This window comes from Penicillium argentinense (assembly GCF_028826775.1).
Source record: "Penicillium argentinense strain IBT 30761 chromosome Unknown utg000010l_segment0_segment0, whole genome shotgun sequence".
Classification (NCBI taxonomy): Eukaryota; Fungi; Ascomycota; class Eurotiomycetes; order Eurotiales; family Aspergillaceae; genus Penicillium; species Penicillium argentinense.
The window spans coordinates 41,829-61,195 of record NW_026622669.1 but is presented as its reverse complement, the minus strand read 5'-3'; the positions used below and the strand labels follow the sequence as shown (position 1 = coordinate 61,195).

Genomic DNA, 19,367 nt, shown 5'->3' with positions numbered 1-19,367 from the left:
TTATCATCGTATTTACAAATAGAGACGCAGTCTAGTCGCGGGCAGAAACAATGGAACCTTGTTAAATAAGCGGCGGGCGGGGCAACCTTGCAACCATTGTGAAGCTGCTGACGATAATCCAATCCACTCAGTGCACGGTCCGATGCTTGCTATCCTTCGGATTGGTAGTTTGGAATTGCCCGTTGACAAATTCATCCCAGCTTCGGACTGACTCAACGGGCCCTGTCTCATGTTCATGTGCGTTCATCATGCGATCGCGGCCACGCCCAGAAACTCCGATGTCCTCGACCGACCTCGAACAATGACTACAGTTGCTCGCGTTGTGTTGTCTATGTCTGGGGGCCAAATGCGTGTATAGCTCCCTGCCCAAGGGACGCGTTCGCAGCGCGAGTTAAGGCACATGTTTGTCAGGCACGGGAGCCGGGGTAGCTGCATCCAGTCAGAGCCATCCTAACAGCGACAATAGTAGCGGCACCGGCACCGGCACCGGCACCGGCATTCGCAGGTCCTCGCCGCCAATTCAGGGGAATGCGTCGTCGCGGCTAGACCCCGCAAATCCTCCAAATACCAGCATCCTAACACGCTAAACCACGCCTCTGAGCTGTGAAACGCCCTCAACGGCGCTCCATTTTGTCTTGTTAGCTTCATCCAATTCATTCCTCTCCATGAGAAATCCTCAGTCCTAGCGTACAGATTTCCAATGATTCGACAACGGAGAAATCAAATGTAGAGAAGAGAGCAAAGGAGCGACAGAAGTGGGAATATTGAATAGGGAATGACACAGACCTCCGTGCAACCAATGGCTATGTGGCACAGGTGACAGGTGTTATAAAGAAGGTTTGATGTGGAGTGTGACTTTCACACTTTTTTTTTTGATTTTTATTAATGCCTTTCTTTTTTTTTAGCGAAGAATGGGCTTGGGTACCGGGTACCCATTTTTCAAAGTCTACAAACAAATATCTATCTCTTGTTCGTAAAACGCTATTCCAGAAATGTATATTGCGCAGAATGTTAAGATACATCTGAGATGGTCCCGATCATCTGCATGTGTAGGGATTCTCCACACAGATAAGTAAACCACTGATCGAGAAATAGCAGGGTACAAAGAAATCTTCCTTCACTGGGGGTATATTGTACTTCAGAAGCGAAATGTATTGCCGTCATTAGGAGTCTGCCTCATATCAGGGGTCTGCAATTTCGTGAGGAGAGATTCGACGATCTCAGTCGAGCTTTGCAAAGAATCCTGTAAATAGTTGTCGTGTTCATCCAACGACATCTCGTACCCAACAGAACTCAAGTCCTCCATTCCTTCAGTAAAATTCATGTCTGCCGGAAGACCACAACAGAAATTCGAGCCCATAGTCGACTGAGATAGGGAGCTGCTATGAGATCGAGATGATCTTGTGAATTTGGTACTTCTGGGCGAGGTACCAGCTATTCGCAGGCTCTTTTGTCTGAGATGCTCGATTGCATTATTAAGATGACTGAGCCTTCTTTGTAACAGAAGCCCCACAACAAGTTGCTTCTCCTCGCACGCTAGTTGATAGCTACCCACAAAGGAGGGATCCGAGTTGAATACAGGGGATGAACAACCATTCTTAGATGCCATGTCATCCTTCTTTTCGTTTGGTGGAGACTGGTATCCATGTTGATGACCAGTCTCCTTGATTAGATTCAACAGAGCCCGGAGGGCCATGGCTGATAAGACCAATATATCTTTGTCGTCACTATGCTGGCAGCTTGGGCATTGCTGATGCATTTGCCATGCCGCAAGAGAGTCTCTGGCCACAGTGAGAACAAAGTCTGGCCGAAGCGTCTGTCGAGAACGGCTAAGCGACTTGAAATTGGCAAGCTGCTCGATCGACTGTTGGACGCAATTACACGTAGAAAAAGAAGATCCATGTGGTACTGACGTACTAAGAGACTTGGGATCGTGAACTGGAGACGTCTCCTGTTCTGCCAACTGAGGGCCTTTGTGGATATGACCAGAGCTATCAGAGCGCGGGAGTATGATGCCCGGGTTATCGAACAGAGAGGCCACCCAGGAAATCTCTGCCGATATATCGTCGGATGTGTCGGTTGGATTGAATAACATGGAATCGGGAGAGGCCCGAGAGTGGTTCAGACAGGGTCCCTGTTACAGTTCAAGAGCTTGTCAGCGTTTCTCGTCCACAAATTGTGACTAAAACCAGCTCAATTTGCTGTAGCAATATGAAAGGGGCAATGTATACCGATAAAGATGGTGTACAATCTCTCGACTGGTAGTGTCCAGAATCAGGCATAGGAAAGCAGTCCCAGAATTGGACCGGACTTGTGAGATTTTGGTCCAATTGATTTTCCGGTAGACTTGGTGGTGTGGAGGTTGATCTATGTTTAACTCGTTCATTAGAAAGGCCCCGGGAGATCGCGGATCGATGGCTTGCTTCCGAGGAAGCCGTTTGCTGTACAAGGATGTTCAGTCAGCTCGTTGATCAATGTGTCTCTCTAACAGCCTTGTTTTGGGAGAGGGTGCTAGCATCTGCTTTCAACATACGCTTCCAGAGGTGTCTTCTTCCTGCTCGCTGTTATTGGCCGCGCCTAGCTGTTTGATTCGTTCGAGCGTCTTTTTGTTCTTCGCACCTTTGGGCCGACCGGGTCGATTGGACGTGCTATAGGTGCATTTGACGCCCAGCTTGTCGCATCCCTCACAGGGTGTACCTCCGCTGCACCTGACTTTGCCCTGATGACAGAAATCGCAAGCCGACCGAAGGCTTGTTTGCCCGGGCGTAGTCTTACTCGGGAGGGTGTTGTTCATCGTGCACGGGTAATAATAGAGGAGGTCAGATCTTCCGTTTCTGCCAAGCCGGCTTGGCCTTGTGCATGGGCAAATATATACCTGTCGGGGACATCTGGTCTGCTTTAAATCGACTTTCGGCCACAACTGCTAGTGAAGGTTTCGAAAATCAACGTTTCCACGCCCGAGGCCGTTCTCAAACTCGACAGGAACCTAGTCAAGATTGGTAGCATTGTCGTCAGCCACTAGTCAGGCTCGTTCTGACCTTTGTCTTCTTTTGCCCGTGGATTGCCTTACGTGGAGTCGAAATAGCGCAATCCTGATGCCCACAGGCCGCGTGGGGCGACGTTGTATCCTTTGTGCAGAAAGTATGAACATGAAACTTTGGACTGGGCGGTGGGGGCCAAGTTACTAGTAGACATGGCGCTCCCATGAAGATGGCGCTGATTATGTTCTGGTTCAATGGAATATGAAGCCAAGGGCACGGAATAAGAATGCAGCCCATTCCAGCTTACGGACAAGCATATCCATACTTATATTGCCTTGCTTCTGATACAAATAACCCATGGTGTACCAATTTCGCCCGCTGTACAGGGCATCCTGCACACTAAAGGTGCACTCTAATGCTTGCCGGTGGAGTTCTCGGGCGTCGCCACAGTCTGTTATGCGTAATTACAAAGGCTAGTTCGTTTAGACCCGCCACGGGACGGGTATTTTGTTTGTCCCAAGCCGTGGATCAGGGAGCACTGCCGACCTGAAAATACTGAGGAGGTGCGGAGTTCCTTGGACACTTGTCTCCTAGCCTGGCTTGGCAGGTTGCTTTGCTGACCATGAAGCCATTGTGACGAATGTCTTGTTAGGCCATTTGCACTGGTTTACTAAAATAACTAGCCACAAATTGGTGACAATATCGTTGCTATAATAGGTGAATGGTCTATGACAATTCGAAATCCTGAATTCGCAGTCCACATAAAAGTTCAGTGTCAATACACATCTTCCAAGGGAATTATATCCCGAGCATAAACAAAATACCTAACTTCCATCAACTTGTAACAATCGAGATCAGCATCTGTTTCCTGATTGGGACTAGCGCGCCTGGCGGCCTATCTGCCAGGCCTCACTTCCCTTTCTGTTTCTTTTTCTTCTTCTTCCTCAGACTGAGTATCGCGCGTTCAAATGCACTTATTTTACGATAAACTGGCCTTCATCACACAACTTAGTACATTAGCACTGTAGATTCAAGGCTAAAAGACTAGCTAAAGCTATACACATCTCTTCAACGAAGGTTCTCAACTTATACTGACAGATCCGGATAGGAAGCATGTCAGATTATATCTGATTTGCAAAACCTCTTCATAATTCGTTAAAGGTGGAAGCGACATACTTTTCTGGAATGTTTGGATTGAACAAAGGAGAGAGGAGAAGGAATTTACAAAGATGAATAGATCCGTCCACTTCTACAGCATTGCGCTAAAATTATTTGATTAACTATTGAAGAGGGGGCGCTCTGGGGCAGTCTGTCATAGCAGACGGGTTGAAGCGGGAGACAGAATACAACCAATACCGCCAAACATATGATGCCGCATGCAGGGAGGGGGTGGTAACCGCGTCCGTTTCAGAGAAAGGAATGACAGGATAGTTGATGATGATATTCACAGCCAGCAGGCCTGCTCTATAAGTTTATCGTACTGCAAAAAGGGAATCTGGGCCTCAGGCACCAGGCCGCAGAGTTTTTCGAAATAGGAAACAGAGGCTGGTCGTCAGAAGTGCGCTCAATCAACAGAACTCAGCAAGCCGGGAAAATAGTCGCTAGTAAGCATCAATATCAGGGTGTCACCAACTCCCCCAATACACTATCTATTCCTTCAGTCTTGGGCCCGGTCAAATCCTGCGCTGAGGAAGAAGGATGAACGGAGCAAGTGATACAAAATATCTCCGTCGCTGTCGAACGGGTGACAATATCTTTTGAGGCGTTGACCTGCCTTTGGACAAAGCAGGTTGAGAAATGAGCTTATTATCAATCGTTGACAAATCCGTGTCAAGACGTTCTAGAATTAGACTCATGCGTAGAACTCGAATGAAGTGCTACCCATTTGGACCTTCCAACTCGAGGATCAGGAAGATAGGTTGAAATCAGTATGTATCAACTGCTGGCAAGCACAAACTTGTATCTCCTCTTTCTGTCAATAAAGATCACGGTGCTGAACATCGAGATTTGAAAACATAATCTGAGCGACCTTAAATTTGCATCGAACTCCGGTCTCTGTATACTACTGCGTTGAGTGAGCGGAAAACGATCCATTAGGCTTTCCTCTGGCCCCGAAAAGTGCTGCACACCGTTTAACAATGCAAACAATAATTTAAGGGCCAGAACTGTCTATGAACCTACTTATTCAGCAGACACAGGCTGTGTAGTGCGATAACTGCCAATGGATCCTCAATCGGTCAACTATGTTCAAAGCCTGCGAAGCACTGCGATGATAGTTGCCCCGACCGTGTGAAAGCAAAACGGCCATATTGCGATACACGGGCAATTACTATGAACCCAACATAAGTCATATGGTGGATTAATCAGGCAAGGGTGCGTCTTGAATTCGCACGGAAGCACACTGTACTAATTCACTGTTTTAATCAACCATATCAAGCATCGGTCTTGTGTCTTTATTACTGGGTAGTCCTTTTATGTGGAACGGTAATCTAGATCCTCAGGTAGAAACACATGAATTTGTTAGAATGACTCTGACGAGCAACTAGAAGCGCGCGCTGGCCCGGCAGCAAGGTGGCACACCTATCCTCCAATATGGCCGCCCATTGTTGGGAATTTACTGTCCTCGTCTCCTTTAACTGTTCGTACTTAGGCAATTGTCCCATCGGCTGCTTGTAGATCTATGAAGATCTCCCCAAGACGGCGCCCAGGTGATGACACAGCGCCTGCCATTTCCTCCACGATAGTTATAAGGGCATCCGCGATTCCGCTGGCCTCCACTTCGGTGAAGTGGCCTTGGTCATACATGACCGTGAGCCGATGTTGCAACTGGCCTGCCTTCGCGACTTCAACCACCAGCCCATACGGTTGGAACATCCGCACTTGCGACTTGGCCATGACCAGCCAGCGGAGTTCATCCGCATTGTCCGAGGGCTCGAATGGCTGGAAGAGGAAAAGAGACCCGTTGCCAGAGGTGACACGCGAGACACCGGCGACCTCGTAGATCTCATCGAGGCCCATGTTGCCATGCTCGGTGATCGCCCAGAACAGATCCTGCGTGTCTTGAAGGTACTGGACCATCGATGTCGTCGAGTCGACACTGCACTGGACCGGGAGGAAATTGGCCAGGGTACCGTTGACCGTCTGGGGATCGACGGGGCCCATATCGACATTGCGACCGCTGAGCAAATAGTCAAACCCGACATCCGATCGCGCAGTGGCTCGGGAGAGCCACACCTGGTAGGCGGCCTGGAAGATTACGGGGATAGTGACCCCAGCCGCATGCGCCATTGGCTCCAGATCGGTGGCGAAGATGCGACGGATAGACGCGTCGATCCGCGGGTTCTCACATTCGGGAAAGCGATTGTCCTTGCCAGCAAGAGTCTTATGCCAGAATGCGCGCGAGGAATTCCGATCGGAGCGATATACATTTAACGCAAAGTCCCGGAACTGGCCATGGGCCGGGGCTGGGAGACCTTGGCAGATGGCCGCAAAATGATCATCCAGGATGCGCAGCAAGGTTCCATCGTATACCGCATGGTTCATCTTGATGACCACGTCACAGGCACCGTCCAGGTAGGTAAGGACGGCGAACTTGATGAAGGGCGTCCCAAAGACGAATTGCTCATCCCAGAAGGCCTCGATGAACAGGGCTCTTTGCTCCTCGTCCTCGCAGCGGGCGAAGGTGACCGTGGGCACCCTCCGGTTCAGGACGACGCCGTACCACTGGGAATCAGATGCGCGCAGCCATGAGCTGCGCAGGATATCATCGACCTCTGTTAACTTGGTAGTGGCCTCCACCCATTTGTCAACATCGAATCCATCTGGCATGCGACGAACCGCCATAAGGACCCACATCTGCTCGGGACGAGCACCCTGCGTCAGAAATTCGACTTGGCCTGGGGGTGAGGGATATACTGTGGAAGCGTCAGTTTGGGTGTGATACAAGCATTTGTCGACGTACTGGAACGCCGTCGGACTCACCGTAATCGACATCCCGTTCCATATGGAGCCCTGCCTGCTGGATGGCATCAGCAACCGCTGTGGGGACGTCAAATGCTCTCAGAGGCTCCGTGTCAGTCTCGGCCTCGCGGACTTGCATAGTTGCAGCCATCCGGCCCAATTCGCCGCTACGCAGGATATTCTTGACACTTAGAACGTAGCCCGCACTGCGGGCTCGACTAGCGAGACTGATGGCCGCGATCGAGTCGCCACCTAGGGCCAGGAAGTTTGCCTTCTTGCCCAAACTTTCGGCGGGAGAGTCCAGCACTTGCATCCACAGGCTCTCCAGGGTCATTTCCGCCACGGTCTCTACCGGGACGACGGTGTGTTGTGCATCGCTCGCATCGAAGCTGTAGCGGTTGCGATTTATGGAATCCATGTCTTCGGCAGATTTTCGAAGGAGCTTCCGGTCCGTCTTGCGTGACGGCAACTTGGGAAGGTCGCCCATCGGAAACACGTACTTTGGCATCATGTACGGTGTCAGCGTGGTAAGGCCCTCTCGGAGCTGTGACCGGAAGCCGTGATAGTCGCCATCTGCATCTTGAATGTCGCTGGAGCGCATCGGGGTAAATATACAGAAGGCGGCGAGATGGGTTCGCTGATTGACCTGGATCGGTATCACGATCGCGTCATGCACCAAACCTGTCTGGTAGATGGCATGTTCTATCTCGGCCAGCTCGATCCGGTGTCCATGGATCTTGACTTGGTTGTCCTTGCGGCCCAGGCATTCGATTTCTCCACCGGGAAGCCATCGAGCCAGATCGCCGGTGCGATACATACGTTCCACTGTCAAGCATTAGCAGTCAGAGCTTTGTCAACGAATCCGTCGAACAGCAAAGAGACAATGACGTGAGAGGCATTAACATGGGAGGAGCGAACCTTGCAACACACTATTCCGAACGAAAGCTGCCGCAGTCAGCTCATCGCGGTTCAAATATCCATCAGTGACCTGTGGCCCGGCAATACAGAGCTCGCCTACGCCGCCGTATGGAACCAGGTCGAGCCCATCGGCCTGAAGAATAAACGCCATGACCGTGGGGAACGGCGCTCCAATGTTGCTCGGCCGGACCCCATCCCAGACGGCCTTGGTGGTCACTACCATCGCGGTCTCCGTAGGCCCGTACACGTTTAGTAGCTCGTGCTGCGCCCATTTGTCAATGACATCTCGTGTTAGGGGCTCGCCCCCCACAATCATCGTGCAGAAGGATGGCAATTCGCGGGGATCTAGCAGCTTGGCGACCGTGGGAGTCAAAATGGCCTGGCGGACCTTCATGGTGCGAATCCGGCCCGCCAGGTCCGACTGGAGCTGATCAGTGGGAGCCAGGCAGAGGGTACCTCCTGTGCTGAGGGTGTTGAAGAAGTCCTGCACTGATGCATCAAACACATAGTTGGCAAACTGTAGGGAGCGCCACTCGCCCCTGTACCGGCCCTCGATCTTTGCCATACTCACCACCGCGGCAGCCGCAGCGCGGTGGGGGCACCTTCACGCCCTTCGGCATGCCGGTGCTTCCCGAGGTGTAGATCACATACGCCGGTTGGTCGGGGGTGACAGAGACATTAGGCCGTTCGGTGGAAACATCAGCCAGCGGCAGCTGATCTATGTGCATGTGGGAAAGACCGTCGTTGATAGGAATTAACGTGGAATGGACGGTCTGGGTGATGACCAGCCTGGCCTGGACCTCGCCGATGATGAACGCATTGCGGTCTAGGGGATTGTCTGGGCTCAGCGGCACATAGGCCGCCCCGGCTTTCATGACCCCGAGAATGGCAACCAGCATATCAACCGACTTATCCAACATCAGTGGAATCATGTCTCCAACGGAGACACCATGACGCTGGACCAACTCGTTGGCCAGCTGGTTGGCTCGCAGATCCAGCTGTAGGTACGAAGTGGTGTCTTCCCCGTTCCAGTCAATGGCGATTGCCTCCGGCGTGCCCGCCGCATGTCGTTCGAAGGCCTCCTGCAGCAGCTCAGGCCAAGGCACATGAAGCTGGCGGCGATTGGACAGCTCGTTCGACAGGAATTCTCTCTCAGTGTTACCAATGACATCTACTGCGGAGGCTGGTTGATGTGGATCCTCCAACACAGCCAGAAGAATGCGGCAGAAGGATTCCATGATGAACTGGGCCTGGCGCTCTTCCATTTTGGCAGTTAGGGTGATCTGGAGATGCCCGGGATCATTCGTGACAACTTCCAGCGTGGTAAACTCGGACTCCCATGGCGGTCTCTTGCCAAAGGGTTGCCACATTGTTCGCTCCTTGTCAGAACGGTCGTCTGGAGGGGGAGGATATTGACCATGGTATCCATGGCATCAGGTCGTAGATGTGCGGCGGACAACGCCTTTTTCAATCCACGAGGTGCATACTTGGTCATACGCAAGAGGTCGCGGCTCACGATTTGGATCAGGTCTAGAAGCGAGGAGTCCGCGGGAATTGATAAGCGGAGGGGAGCCATGTTGAGAGTAGGCCCATCGATGTGTTCCACTTCCACCACGGGGATGTCGCGGCCGGCTAAGGCTGTCGCGAAGAGCACTTCCGAGCTACTTGTTCGCCGGCCCAGCACGATCCCCCATGCCATGTAGATAGCAGCCCCCGGGGAGAGCCCGTGCAGCTGCAGCGCCTGCCGCAAGTCGATAGGCAGAGTCTGTTGAACGATTCTGGTCTCACGCTGGGGAGTCGTATTCAGCTGGGTGGGTTCCGTGTTGGACAGATAGCTCTGCCAGAAAGCATCATATTCTTCCAGGGGTAGAGATTGCAGATGTCGAATGACGTGGCTGAAGGAGGGTCGGGAAGGCACCGGGTGGCCCAAATACGTAGCTGCAACATCCTCGTACAGGAACCTATGGGACCAGTAATCGAAGAGGGCGTGATGCATGGTCACCACGAGCAGACTCTGTGAGCCGCGTGAGAGAACAGCCAGACGCAGTTGTAGATCAGACATGGCGAATCGCTGGCTTTTATCGACCGCCAGATACTCCTCCAAACTCTGATCGAGTACAACCCATGGCAGGGTGAGATCGGATCGAACGAGCTGCAGAAAGCCGGCGCGGTGCGGCATAAATGATGTCCGGAGGATGTCTCGTTGCGCAAAGACGTGCTTAAAGCTGGTTTGTAGGCGTTGCAGGTCGAGGTGTGAAACATCCCACACGCGCTGGTAGGCGTAGCGGTCCTCTCCCTCGCTCTGCAGCGACGTGGCTAGAATGCCTTCCTGCAACGGTGTGGCTGGGTAGGCGTCTGAGAGGTCTGAATTGTCGTGTAACAAGCTAGCGGCATCTTTTGGAACCAGGGAGAATGCCTCTGGGGCATCGATGTGTTGTTTCTGAAAGGCAAAGCCTGCGGCAGCGGTCTGCTCCACTGACGAGCCGTCCAGCAAAGTCTCAAGTTCTATTACCAGACCACGTCGGCGATGGACTCCGACGGCCTTAATGGCATCGACTGAGCTCCCCCCAAGGAAATGAACGAATGGGCGCGACGGATTGAGGCAACCGGGATACCTAGAACCTCAGACCATGCCTCTGCGATGCCAGTCTGCTCCGCGTCGAGAGAGCCATCATTTGCCTCGACATCGGGAGCACTGAATTGAGCCAGACGAGCCACTCCGAGTTCCACGGCCATTTCTTGGATGCGCTTGACGTCCGTCTTGCCGTTTCCAGTCGTTGGGAGTTTCTTCATCGGCAGCCAGAAGGAGGGTATCATGTAGCGCGGGAGTGTTTCGGCCGCCAGTTCACGGATGGATGGCAGCACATCGGACCATGAGGGCACATCGGAGTTCATAACAATAGCGGACAGTAGCCGGGGTCGGCCGGAGAGATCGAGAACCACCGTTGCGGAGGCCCCGACGTTGGTGTGATGCCGGAGCGCCTGGTCAATCTCGGCCGGGTTCACCTTCTGGCCGTCAATCTTGGCCTGCCAGTCCAGGCGCCCCAGAATCTCGAATGAACCGTCCGAGTGCATACGTGCCACATCTCCTGTGCGATAGAGCTGGCCGAGGCCAAAGGGGTTGGGAATGAAAGCGCGTTCGGTCTGCTCCACGTCGTGGAGATACCCAGAGGCCAGCTGGGGGCCCGCCAGGCAGAGCTCGCCCGAGACACCGATGGGGGCCAGCTCTGTAGTTTCTGGCAGTAACACATAGGCTCGGGTGGTATCTGCGGGCCGACCTACGATACATGGGTTGCTTCCAGGGGTCAAGATGCAGCCGAAGTTCAGCTGCGTGCATTCGCTTAGGCCAAAGGTGTTGCGGAGCTGGACTTGGCCTGACCAGAGCTCAACCATCTCTGGTGGAATGGCCTCGCCGACGAGCGTGATTTGTTTCACATGTGGCACCTGCGACGGCTCAAGAACTGACAGGGCGGACGGGGTGATGCCCATGGCCTCAACCTGCATTTCTGTGACCACAGCCGGCAGCTCGGAAATCAGACGCGCTTTGCTTGCCAGCAGCAACGTACCGCCGTGCACCAACGTAGCCAGCATGGTCCGCTGCGCCGCCGAAAAGCTCGGGCTGTAGAAGAGCAGCCAACGCTGCAACCCATTCAACGAATGATGCTGTATGCCGGCTGTCGCGGCTCCATGTGAGACGACAACTCCCTTGGGGATTCCCGTGGACCCGGACGTGTAGATCAGATAGCAGCGCTCCTCGGGCTCGACGTCCAGCGACAGGTTGAATGGCTCCAGTGTCTGTGCCAGTCGAAGGCAATCCTCAATGGGCCGCGCTTTAGGCAGCTCTGCACAATACGCTCGGTTGGCCAGGACCACCGGAGCATCACAGTTCTCTGCAATGCGACGATTCCTCTCTGTGGCGCCATCGGGATCGAGGATTGTGTAGGCGGCGCCCGCTTTGAGAACAGCCAGAATCCCGACGATAAGGGTGATTGAGCGGTCGATGCATAGGGGGATAATTTCACCACGCACCGGCCCTAGGACGCGCGCGACTCGGTTGGCCTGTGCATTCAGCTCGGCGAAGCTGAGCCGGTCGTGCTCGAACTCCACCGCAGTTCGCTCGGGGCTGCGAGCGACCTGCTCCTCAAAGAGCTGAGTCACACTGTTTTTGGAGGGTTCCAATTCTCGGGCTGACTGTGCGGCGCTCCGGACAATCTGGCTCTTCTCTTCTTCCGAGGCAAGTTCCACATGGCTGATGATGGAATGAGGAAGGTAGAACTTGCGAGCCGCACTCGACAGAGCCTGGACAAAATGCTGCACCAGAATGTCCACGTCAGGAGCAGGAATACTCGCGTTGTAACAGCAGGTAATCTGCACTTTGCTAACCCCGGTGATAAACACAGCCAAGGGGAATCCGGTGAGTTGGCCAGCCAGGCTTGGACCCCCCAGGTCGGGAGCATACGTGATGACCGAGTCGACGGGTGCTGTCATGTCACGAGTAATTTCGCGATACCCAAGATAGCCATGAGGTGAGGCAGCGGCATGATAGACTTCCAACCGGGTGAACAGTTCCTTGAAGGTCTCCTCTGGGCTCACGGAGACCCGCACGGGGTAGATTTGGTCAATCAGTCCAACACAGGACTCCACCCCAGGAAAGCTGGCATCCCGCCGGGAGGCTGCGAAGAGGACGTCCCGTTGACTATGATGATAGTGCAGAACGGTGGCCCAGAGAGCTTCGTATAGGATTTGACGGGGCCAGCCACATGCTATTTCCAGCTCGGCCAGGCCGGCAACGTCGTGGTCCGCCAACGTCATGGAAACAGTTGATCGCTGACTGACCGGCTCCCAAATCTGTAGTCGGCTGCTCTTACCGGTCACATCATGAAGAGTGTCCTGCCAGAAGGTACGGCTTGCAGCTAAATGTTTTGCAGCAAGATGACGAATCAGATAGGACCGCAGCGGTGTATGCTCTGGAATGGGCAACCCGCAATAAAGGAGCGCGAAGTCGCGCCTGATGAGACCAAGAGACGTGGTGTCCACGAGAGCCCGGTGGATTTGGAGAGTCACCCGATAAAAAGGTGAAAGAGGATTCCGATGGACTGTCAGCCGCGCCAGGGATTTTAGGAGATCTTCGCCTTCGAACGGCGTAGATTCCGCCGGCGTGGAGGGACCCGACGATGGCGGCGTCCATGTAGGGTCTACATGCCATCGCGCTTCGGAGGCCTGCAGACGCACCTGCTGGATAATCTGACCCGATTGGTTGTCAACGGCGAAGGCTGTGCGGAGGCATGTATCTGGACAGGCCACAAGTCTGGTTAAGGTATTGTTCTATCCACACGCGGGAAGGGTCTTTGGCACACATACGATGAGAGGTCAGGGCTTTCCAGGTCCACTGGATGTGTGTCAAGCTGGGAGGGGGTTGCTGCGGCAGGACTAGATTGAGCTTGCACCACTGCACCGTGTCAGACTCGAGAATCTGGTATTGCAATGGAGTTGCTGGCAGCTCGGTTTCGACCTTCTTGTCTGCGAAGAACGGATACTCGTCCAGCTCCCCCGACAGATCAGGAAGGAATTCCACATGTTCGAAGGGATTGGCTGACCGCAGGTCGATGTTCCGGTGACTGGTCACAGCCATTGTGGATGGAAGAGATGTCTTGCAGAGAAATACGGGACAAGGAAAAGCGATATAAGAAAGAACAAGAAGAATACAGGGGAAATAGAGCAAAAGACACAACAATGTGTATTATAATGATAAAGGCCCGCAGGGCTGGAAGGTCTACAAAAAGATGGAAATAACATTCGGCCAATATATATCTTCCTAGGAGTATTTCCGGCATCTAAATTCACTATGAAACATCCAAGAAATAAGGAAAATACGCGAGAACTGGCGTTGATGTTCGATGGCAACTGACTGACAACGCTACGATAACTACTCCATCTCCATAATAGGGAATAATCGCTCTGGTCGGCGATGCTCCGGGGTGTTCCCGACACTAAGCCATGCGCCGGGGTGTGCCCTAGACCAATGGCCCAGACCAATGGCTTAGTCTGGGGCACACCCCGTCTCTCTATAAGCACAAATAGGCCCTAAGGAGAGCTACATAGACTAGACAATGGACAATAGACCCATGCATATCTAAAGCGGGCTATAGCATCCAAGCTAGGTGCATCAACAATACTTTAGGATTTTGCCTTGAAAAATTATATCAGAAGCTGTTAGGAGTTGACGCGCCTTTGCACCGTAGACGCCACCATACCAGTTCGAAGTCTACCTGCACGAGGAGAGCACCCCCATCGCCATGTGGAGATGGTGAATACGACTTCTGTGGGTACTATTTCTGAAAGGTTCCCAATGGCCACAAGGTTTGCCACGAGGGTAGATGGAACGGCAATGAGTTTGGGTGGAGTCATTGGTGATACAGTGGGCGAGCTTCGGGCGGTTATTTCGGAGGATTTTTAGGGTTTTTACCTATACCACCCGAGTAAAATGTCACGGTAATTTGGAAAAACCTCAGATTTGAAAATTACTCTGAATATCGGAACGCTCTCTCGTGTCGATGGGATCAGAGGGGCATGTCATATCCATTCCGCTCGTGGTTGTCCGGAGATGGCATGGATCTCACGAAGGATTTAAGTCTACCGCTGGTATAAAAGAGGGGAGCCTTTCCCTTTCCTCGTTGTATTCACTATAACTCCCCATCTTCATCTCATTGGCATCTCTTAGATCTAACGTTTATTTTCATTCGCTCCCATATTCTCACCACGCCCGATATACTCCCCTTCCAGGACCTTTTCACCATGACTTCGTGGGACAACCGAGAAGTCACAAACGAGCATTTACTCCCTTACGTGGACTCAGAGACTGCACCTGCAGACGTCCAGACAGCACTCCGGACTCTTCCCTTTGAGCGAAACATTTTCAAGGTCTCTCACTGCCTCTTTCCCTTGTATATTCCATCTCTACGGATGAGCTGACTACCCACAGCTTATCGCCAATGCACCGGTATTCTTCCCCACGTTCATGAAGCTCCTGACGTGCGCATGGTCCCCAGAGCGTGCTCTGCGATCGACGGATTGGCAGATCATCGTCCTACGCACCGCCTCGCTCCTTAACGCTCCGTACGAATGGGACGTCAACGAGCCTGTGGCGCGCGTCTTTGGCATGACTGACGAGCACCTGAAGTATCTTCGTAGTGGAGATTTGTCCTCGCGGGAGCTTTTCACAAACCGTCAACGCCTCATCAGCTCCGTGGTCGAAGAGCTCTGCTTGAAAGACCGCGTGGCCGAGGACAAGGTCCAGCAATGCAAGGAGATCTTTGGCGATCAGGGACTCATGGAACTGTTCTTCACGCAAACTATCTATGCTTTTTTGGCGCGGACCATGAATAGCTGCAAGATTGACTTTGACCACCCGATCCCAGGGCTGGAGGACATGCTACGCAAGTACAATGCAGCTACTATTGAGAAGGAGATGCAATATACGGACTAATTAGGTCGCGGGGCTGGGACAGCGAGCACAACAAATTGGAAGAGGAGGACGTGGAGGAGAGGGTTGGGGTGACATAAAGCCCATGTAATTACATCTACTCGTCCTAACACACCTTCCTATTCTTGCTGTTTGTAGAGTATCTTTTGAAGAGCTCTGCCAAGGAGAGAGTCAGAATATAGCACTAGGCCCAACGGGGCTAGAACTGCAAAGCGTACTCCGATGAATAAGGATGACCATGATGTAAACGAACCACTCTGATTCGGCCCGGTAATAACGCCGCGTATGTCAGGTACGGAAAAAAATGGAAGAAGCGTCTACCACACCCTTGAGTGTATTGCACCTACTACGCGATTCCATCTGCTTAGAGGAATTTGTTTCACTAAGTCTCGCTCGTTGCGCTATACAACCACACCGGTTAACACTGAATATCACACCGTGGAAGTTCTAGTAAGAGTAGCTGCATGTGTAGGCCTTTTGGCCGAATGGGATTCCTCAACACAAACTACATACACACTATATGGGTCGTTGATTTCCGGGTCCGAACACAAAGACCTGCTTGCGCACCCCCACTTGCTGCTTAGCCCGGGGCGCGGCAGTTTGCAATGCCTGCTTCACGGTCGCCTCCAGACTTGGTCCTGTTTCCCATGACACCCGGTCCACTGCAGGCGTTCTAAGCGAGCCCGTTTCAAACAAGCGACAAAACCAAGTCATCAAATCTTCTTGCTGGGACTGTGAGAAGTGAGCCAGAGCTTGTGACAGCCGAAAGTGTTTGAATTTAATTTGTTTCCAGAAAATCAGCTCTTGTGTCAATCCAATGGACTCAGTTGCACCTCCAAGCGAGCCATAGTTGACGTAGGTGCCCCCAGTAGTCAGTAGCCCTGCCAAGCGCGCCCCGGAGCTGCCAAAAACGGCATCCAGAGCCAGCACAATGCGCTTCTGCGCCGCCAGGACTGGGCCCTGAGCGGCCAGTTCCGTTTCGGTTACCACCAGGTCGGCTCCCAAGGCGAGCAGCTGCTTCCGGGTCGAGTCCACATCGTCCCGGTCCCGTATGATGCTGAGAGAGTGGCATCCACGCAGTCGAGCGAATTGAATAACCATCTGTGCGATCACGCCCGTGGCAGCGTTGAGCACGACCCAGTCGCCCGGCCGCAGATCTTGCCTGCTCTGGAGGAGCAGGTAGGCAGGTCCGCAGCCCATCTTGAGAAGGGCGGCACTGACGGAGTCGAGGTGCGAGGATGGGACCTGGAGCAGCGAACTGGCGGGGACGACTGCCTGCGATCGCCAGGTGCCCAGCCCGTGCTGGCGGGGGATAACCTGATCGCCTGGCTGTAAATTTGTCACGGCAGATCCGATGCGCTCCACTCGAGCCACGCCGTCATAGCCTGGGATGGGCTCCCCCTCGCACTGCTGGGCGGGCTGGACGGGATATTTCCCGGCAATTACGAGCAGGTCCTGCGGGTTGATGGGGGCCGCCAGAAACTGGATGCACACCTCCTCCGGGCCTAACTCGGTCTGTCTGGAGTCATACTCGATGACTCGAACGACGTCGGACGGGTTGTTGGAGTGTTTCCGGAAGGTCACTGTCTGAGCGGACATGTTTTTTGTTTCCTCTTTGGTTAGAGGGTCCAGAAGGGTGTGGATGTGATCGATCGATCAAGTAGCTAGGGACCGGGTGAATGCAAATCTTGCAACCAGGGCAGAATGGACGCAGCTGGGATAGAGCAAAAAAACCAGCAAACTGAAGGCGTAATCTCCATTTGTATTGACGATTGGCAGCTTGCCTTGGTGCCTGTGCGTGGAGTGCAGACCTCCAGGGCGTAGTGGGCCTTCGGCGTCGGCTTCGGCTTTGGCAAAAATACCGCAGTCAACATAAGAATGCGGGACCGGTGGCGGACGGGTGGTGCGGGCCGTGTAGGATACGAGATAAGATCGACGTTTCTTAACCTTCTTCGTTCTTGGCAGAGCTCCACAAAGCCTGCAGGACACCACGCCTCTCCAGCGGCCCTTTTTTCTCGGGCTTACCTTCCTCCGTTTGTTTCATTCCTTCTTTCAACTCTTTATTTTAACCCATTTTTCTCGCCGGCTTCGGCCTCCTTCGGCCTCCGTATGGACCTTGATGACAAATTTCGCGGCACCTAGCTAGGGGATGCACCCCCGGTTGATTTATTTGGCCCTATGTATCATGTCTCCTTTAAATATACCCCGAATTGTGTTGAATACTGAAAACAATCCCACATATCGTCTCCTTGGCCCGCCGTTGGAAATTTGACCTCATCCTCCAAAGCATGTCTATGTCTTCTGCTTCCAATAATTGTCCTCCCGAGATTCTGGAAATGGCTCCGGCCTCCGACGCCGAGGAGGCAAGCCAGAGCCCATCCCCGTCAAAGCAATCGAACGAAATCCCCAATGGTGGGCTGAAGGCCTGGTTGCAAGTGCTGGGTTCATTTCTGCTCTTCCTCAACACCTGGTATGCACGCGGCTTCCCTTTGCCCTTTCCCGTTTTCTTCGCCTCGCAACATCAAACTGATTATGCCCCAGGGGGGTCATCAATTCCTTTGGGGCATTCCAGACATACTACAAAGACGACCTGCTGCGCAATGTATCCAATTCAGACATCTCCTGGATCGGCTCCGTCCAGGCCTGCCTCCTGCTCATCGTCGGGGTCGCCACCGGGCCATTGTTCGACGCCGGCTACTTCTACATCTTACTGACCGTGGGATCGTTTCTAGTAGTCTTTGGCATGTTCATGACCAGCCTGTGCACCGAGTTCTGGCAGGTGATGTTGGCCCATGGCATAACCATTGGCCTAGGGAGCGGCTGTCTCTTTATCCCCAGCGTGGCCATTGTCTCTACCTACTTCACTACCAAAAAGTCCTTTGCGACGGGCATCGCCGCCTCAGGGAGCAGTCTGGGAGGCATCATCTACCCAATCGTCTTCGCTCGGTTGCAGCCACGCATTGGCTTTGGTTGGGCTACGCGTGTGATTGCGTTCCTGATGCTGGGCATGATGCTGGTCTGTATTGCGGTGATGCGCGTGCGGGTCCTGCCTCCGCAGAAACGCCGTCTACTAGAGCCCCGGGCCTTCCTGGAAGTACCGTTTACTATGTTTAACCTGGGCGAATTCTTCGGATTCATGGGCCTCTACATCCCCTTCTTCTACGTAGGGTCTTACGCCACCAGCAAAGGGGGCATGTCGACCAGCCTAGCCTTCTACATGCTGCCCATAATGAACGCCGGGTCTGTCTTTGGGCGGATTATTCCCAACTTCCTTGCCGACAAGACTGGTCCGCTGAACATGCTTCTGCCCTGTGCACTTATCTCAGCCCTACTGGCCTACTGTTGGATCGCCATCACCGACACCCCCGGCATCATTATCTATTGCATTCTCTACGGCTTCTTCTCCGGGACTTTTGTCTCACTACCTCCCACTACCGTCGTGAGCCTGTCGCCGAGTCTCCAGGTGGTCGGCACCCGCATGGGCATGAGTTTCTTTTTTGCGGGGCTAGGGTTACTGGTGGGAACTCCGGTGGCCGGGGCTATATTACAATCTCATGGCTGGCTCGGCACCCAGCTGTTCTGCGCCTGCTGCGTGGTTGTCGCTGGAGCGGCAATGATGGTGGCCCGGTGGGCGAAGGTCCCGACCTTGATGGCGAAAGCATAGAGATGAAACGAGAGAAATGGGGAATGTCGGATGGTGGAAACGATGACGCGTGGATCCAGTGGAGGCTGAATGAGTTTGGTAGGGGAGAGAAAGGAGGTAGCACGCTTTAGAGATCAATACTGGGCAACGACTGGCTTCACTTTCTCGAAAGGCCAAAAAGGCTGCCTCGATTAGATAAATTTGATAAGGGAATAAATTTGTTTATTGACTGGGACCGGCTGGATCTGATATTCTAGACTCTTCTTAGACAGCTCACGCTAGACATCTCCAATCATTACATCTGTTCGTAGGGTAAGTTGTAGGCACCTTTCAATGTGACGATACTGTTCGACTGACTCAATGGTTGCGAAGAAATGGGGTA

General features: G+C 53.2%; 5 protein-coding genes across 5 annotated transcripts; 2 read left to right on the top strand and 3 right to left on the bottom strand.

The window, feature by feature from the left end:
- Window positions 1-1,138: 1,138 nt before the first annotated feature.
- N7532_009740 (uncharacterized protein) lies at window positions 1,139-2,095 on the bottom strand (the record flags this gene model as incomplete). The annotated part of the gene is made up of 1 exon (XM_056622231.1): window positions 1,139-2,095. The coding sequence occupies one exon, from the start codon at window positions 2,093-2,095 to the stop codon at window positions 1,139-1,141; it is 957 nt and encodes a 318-aa protein (XP_056469647.1).
- Window positions 2,096-5,627: 3,532 nt separating this feature from the next.
- On the bottom strand, window positions 5,628-13,491 carry sidE (nonribosomal peptide synthase SidE; the record flags this gene model as incomplete). Its single annotated transcript, XM_056622230.1, has 7 exons — window positions 5,628-6,895; window positions 6,963-7,766; window positions 7,872-8,348; window positions 8,431-9,255; window positions 9,357-10,415; window positions 10,475-13,150; window positions 13,221-13,491. The coding sequence occupies 7 exons, from the start codon at window positions 13,489-13,491 to the stop codon at window positions 5,628-5,630; spliced, it is 7,380 nt and encodes a 2,459-aa protein (XP_056469646.1).
- A 1,163-nt stretch (window positions 13,492-14,654) lies between these two features.
- On the top strand, window positions 14,655-15,345 carry N7532_009738 (uncharacterized protein; the record flags this gene model as incomplete). Its single annotated transcript, XM_056622229.1, has 2 exons — window positions 14,655-14,780; window positions 14,842-15,345. 2 exons carry the CDS (start codon window positions 14,655-14,657, stop codon window positions 15,343-15,345), a joined length of 630 nt encoding a protein of 209 aa, XP_056469645.1.
- A 513-nt stretch (window positions 15,346-15,858) lies between these two features.
- N7532_009737 (MDR family NADPH-dependent oxidoreductase) lies at window positions 15,859-16,941 on the bottom strand (the record flags this gene model as incomplete). Its single annotated transcript, XM_056622228.1, has 1 exon — window positions 15,859-16,941. The coding sequence occupies one exon, from the start codon at window positions 16,939-16,941 to the stop codon at window positions 15,859-15,861; it is 1,083 nt and encodes a 360-aa protein (XP_056469644.1).
- A 689-nt stretch (window positions 16,942-17,630) lies between these two features.
- Window positions 17,631-19,006, top strand: N7532_009736 (MCT family MFS transporter; the record flags this gene model as incomplete). Its single annotated transcript, XM_056622227.1, has 2 exons — window positions 17,631-17,812; window positions 17,884-19,006. The coding sequence occupies 2 exons, from the start codon at window positions 17,631-17,633 to the stop codon at window positions 19,004-19,006; spliced, it is 1,305 nt and encodes a 434-aa protein (XP_056469643.1).
- Between the last annotated feature and the right edge of the window lie 361 nt (window positions 19,007-19,367).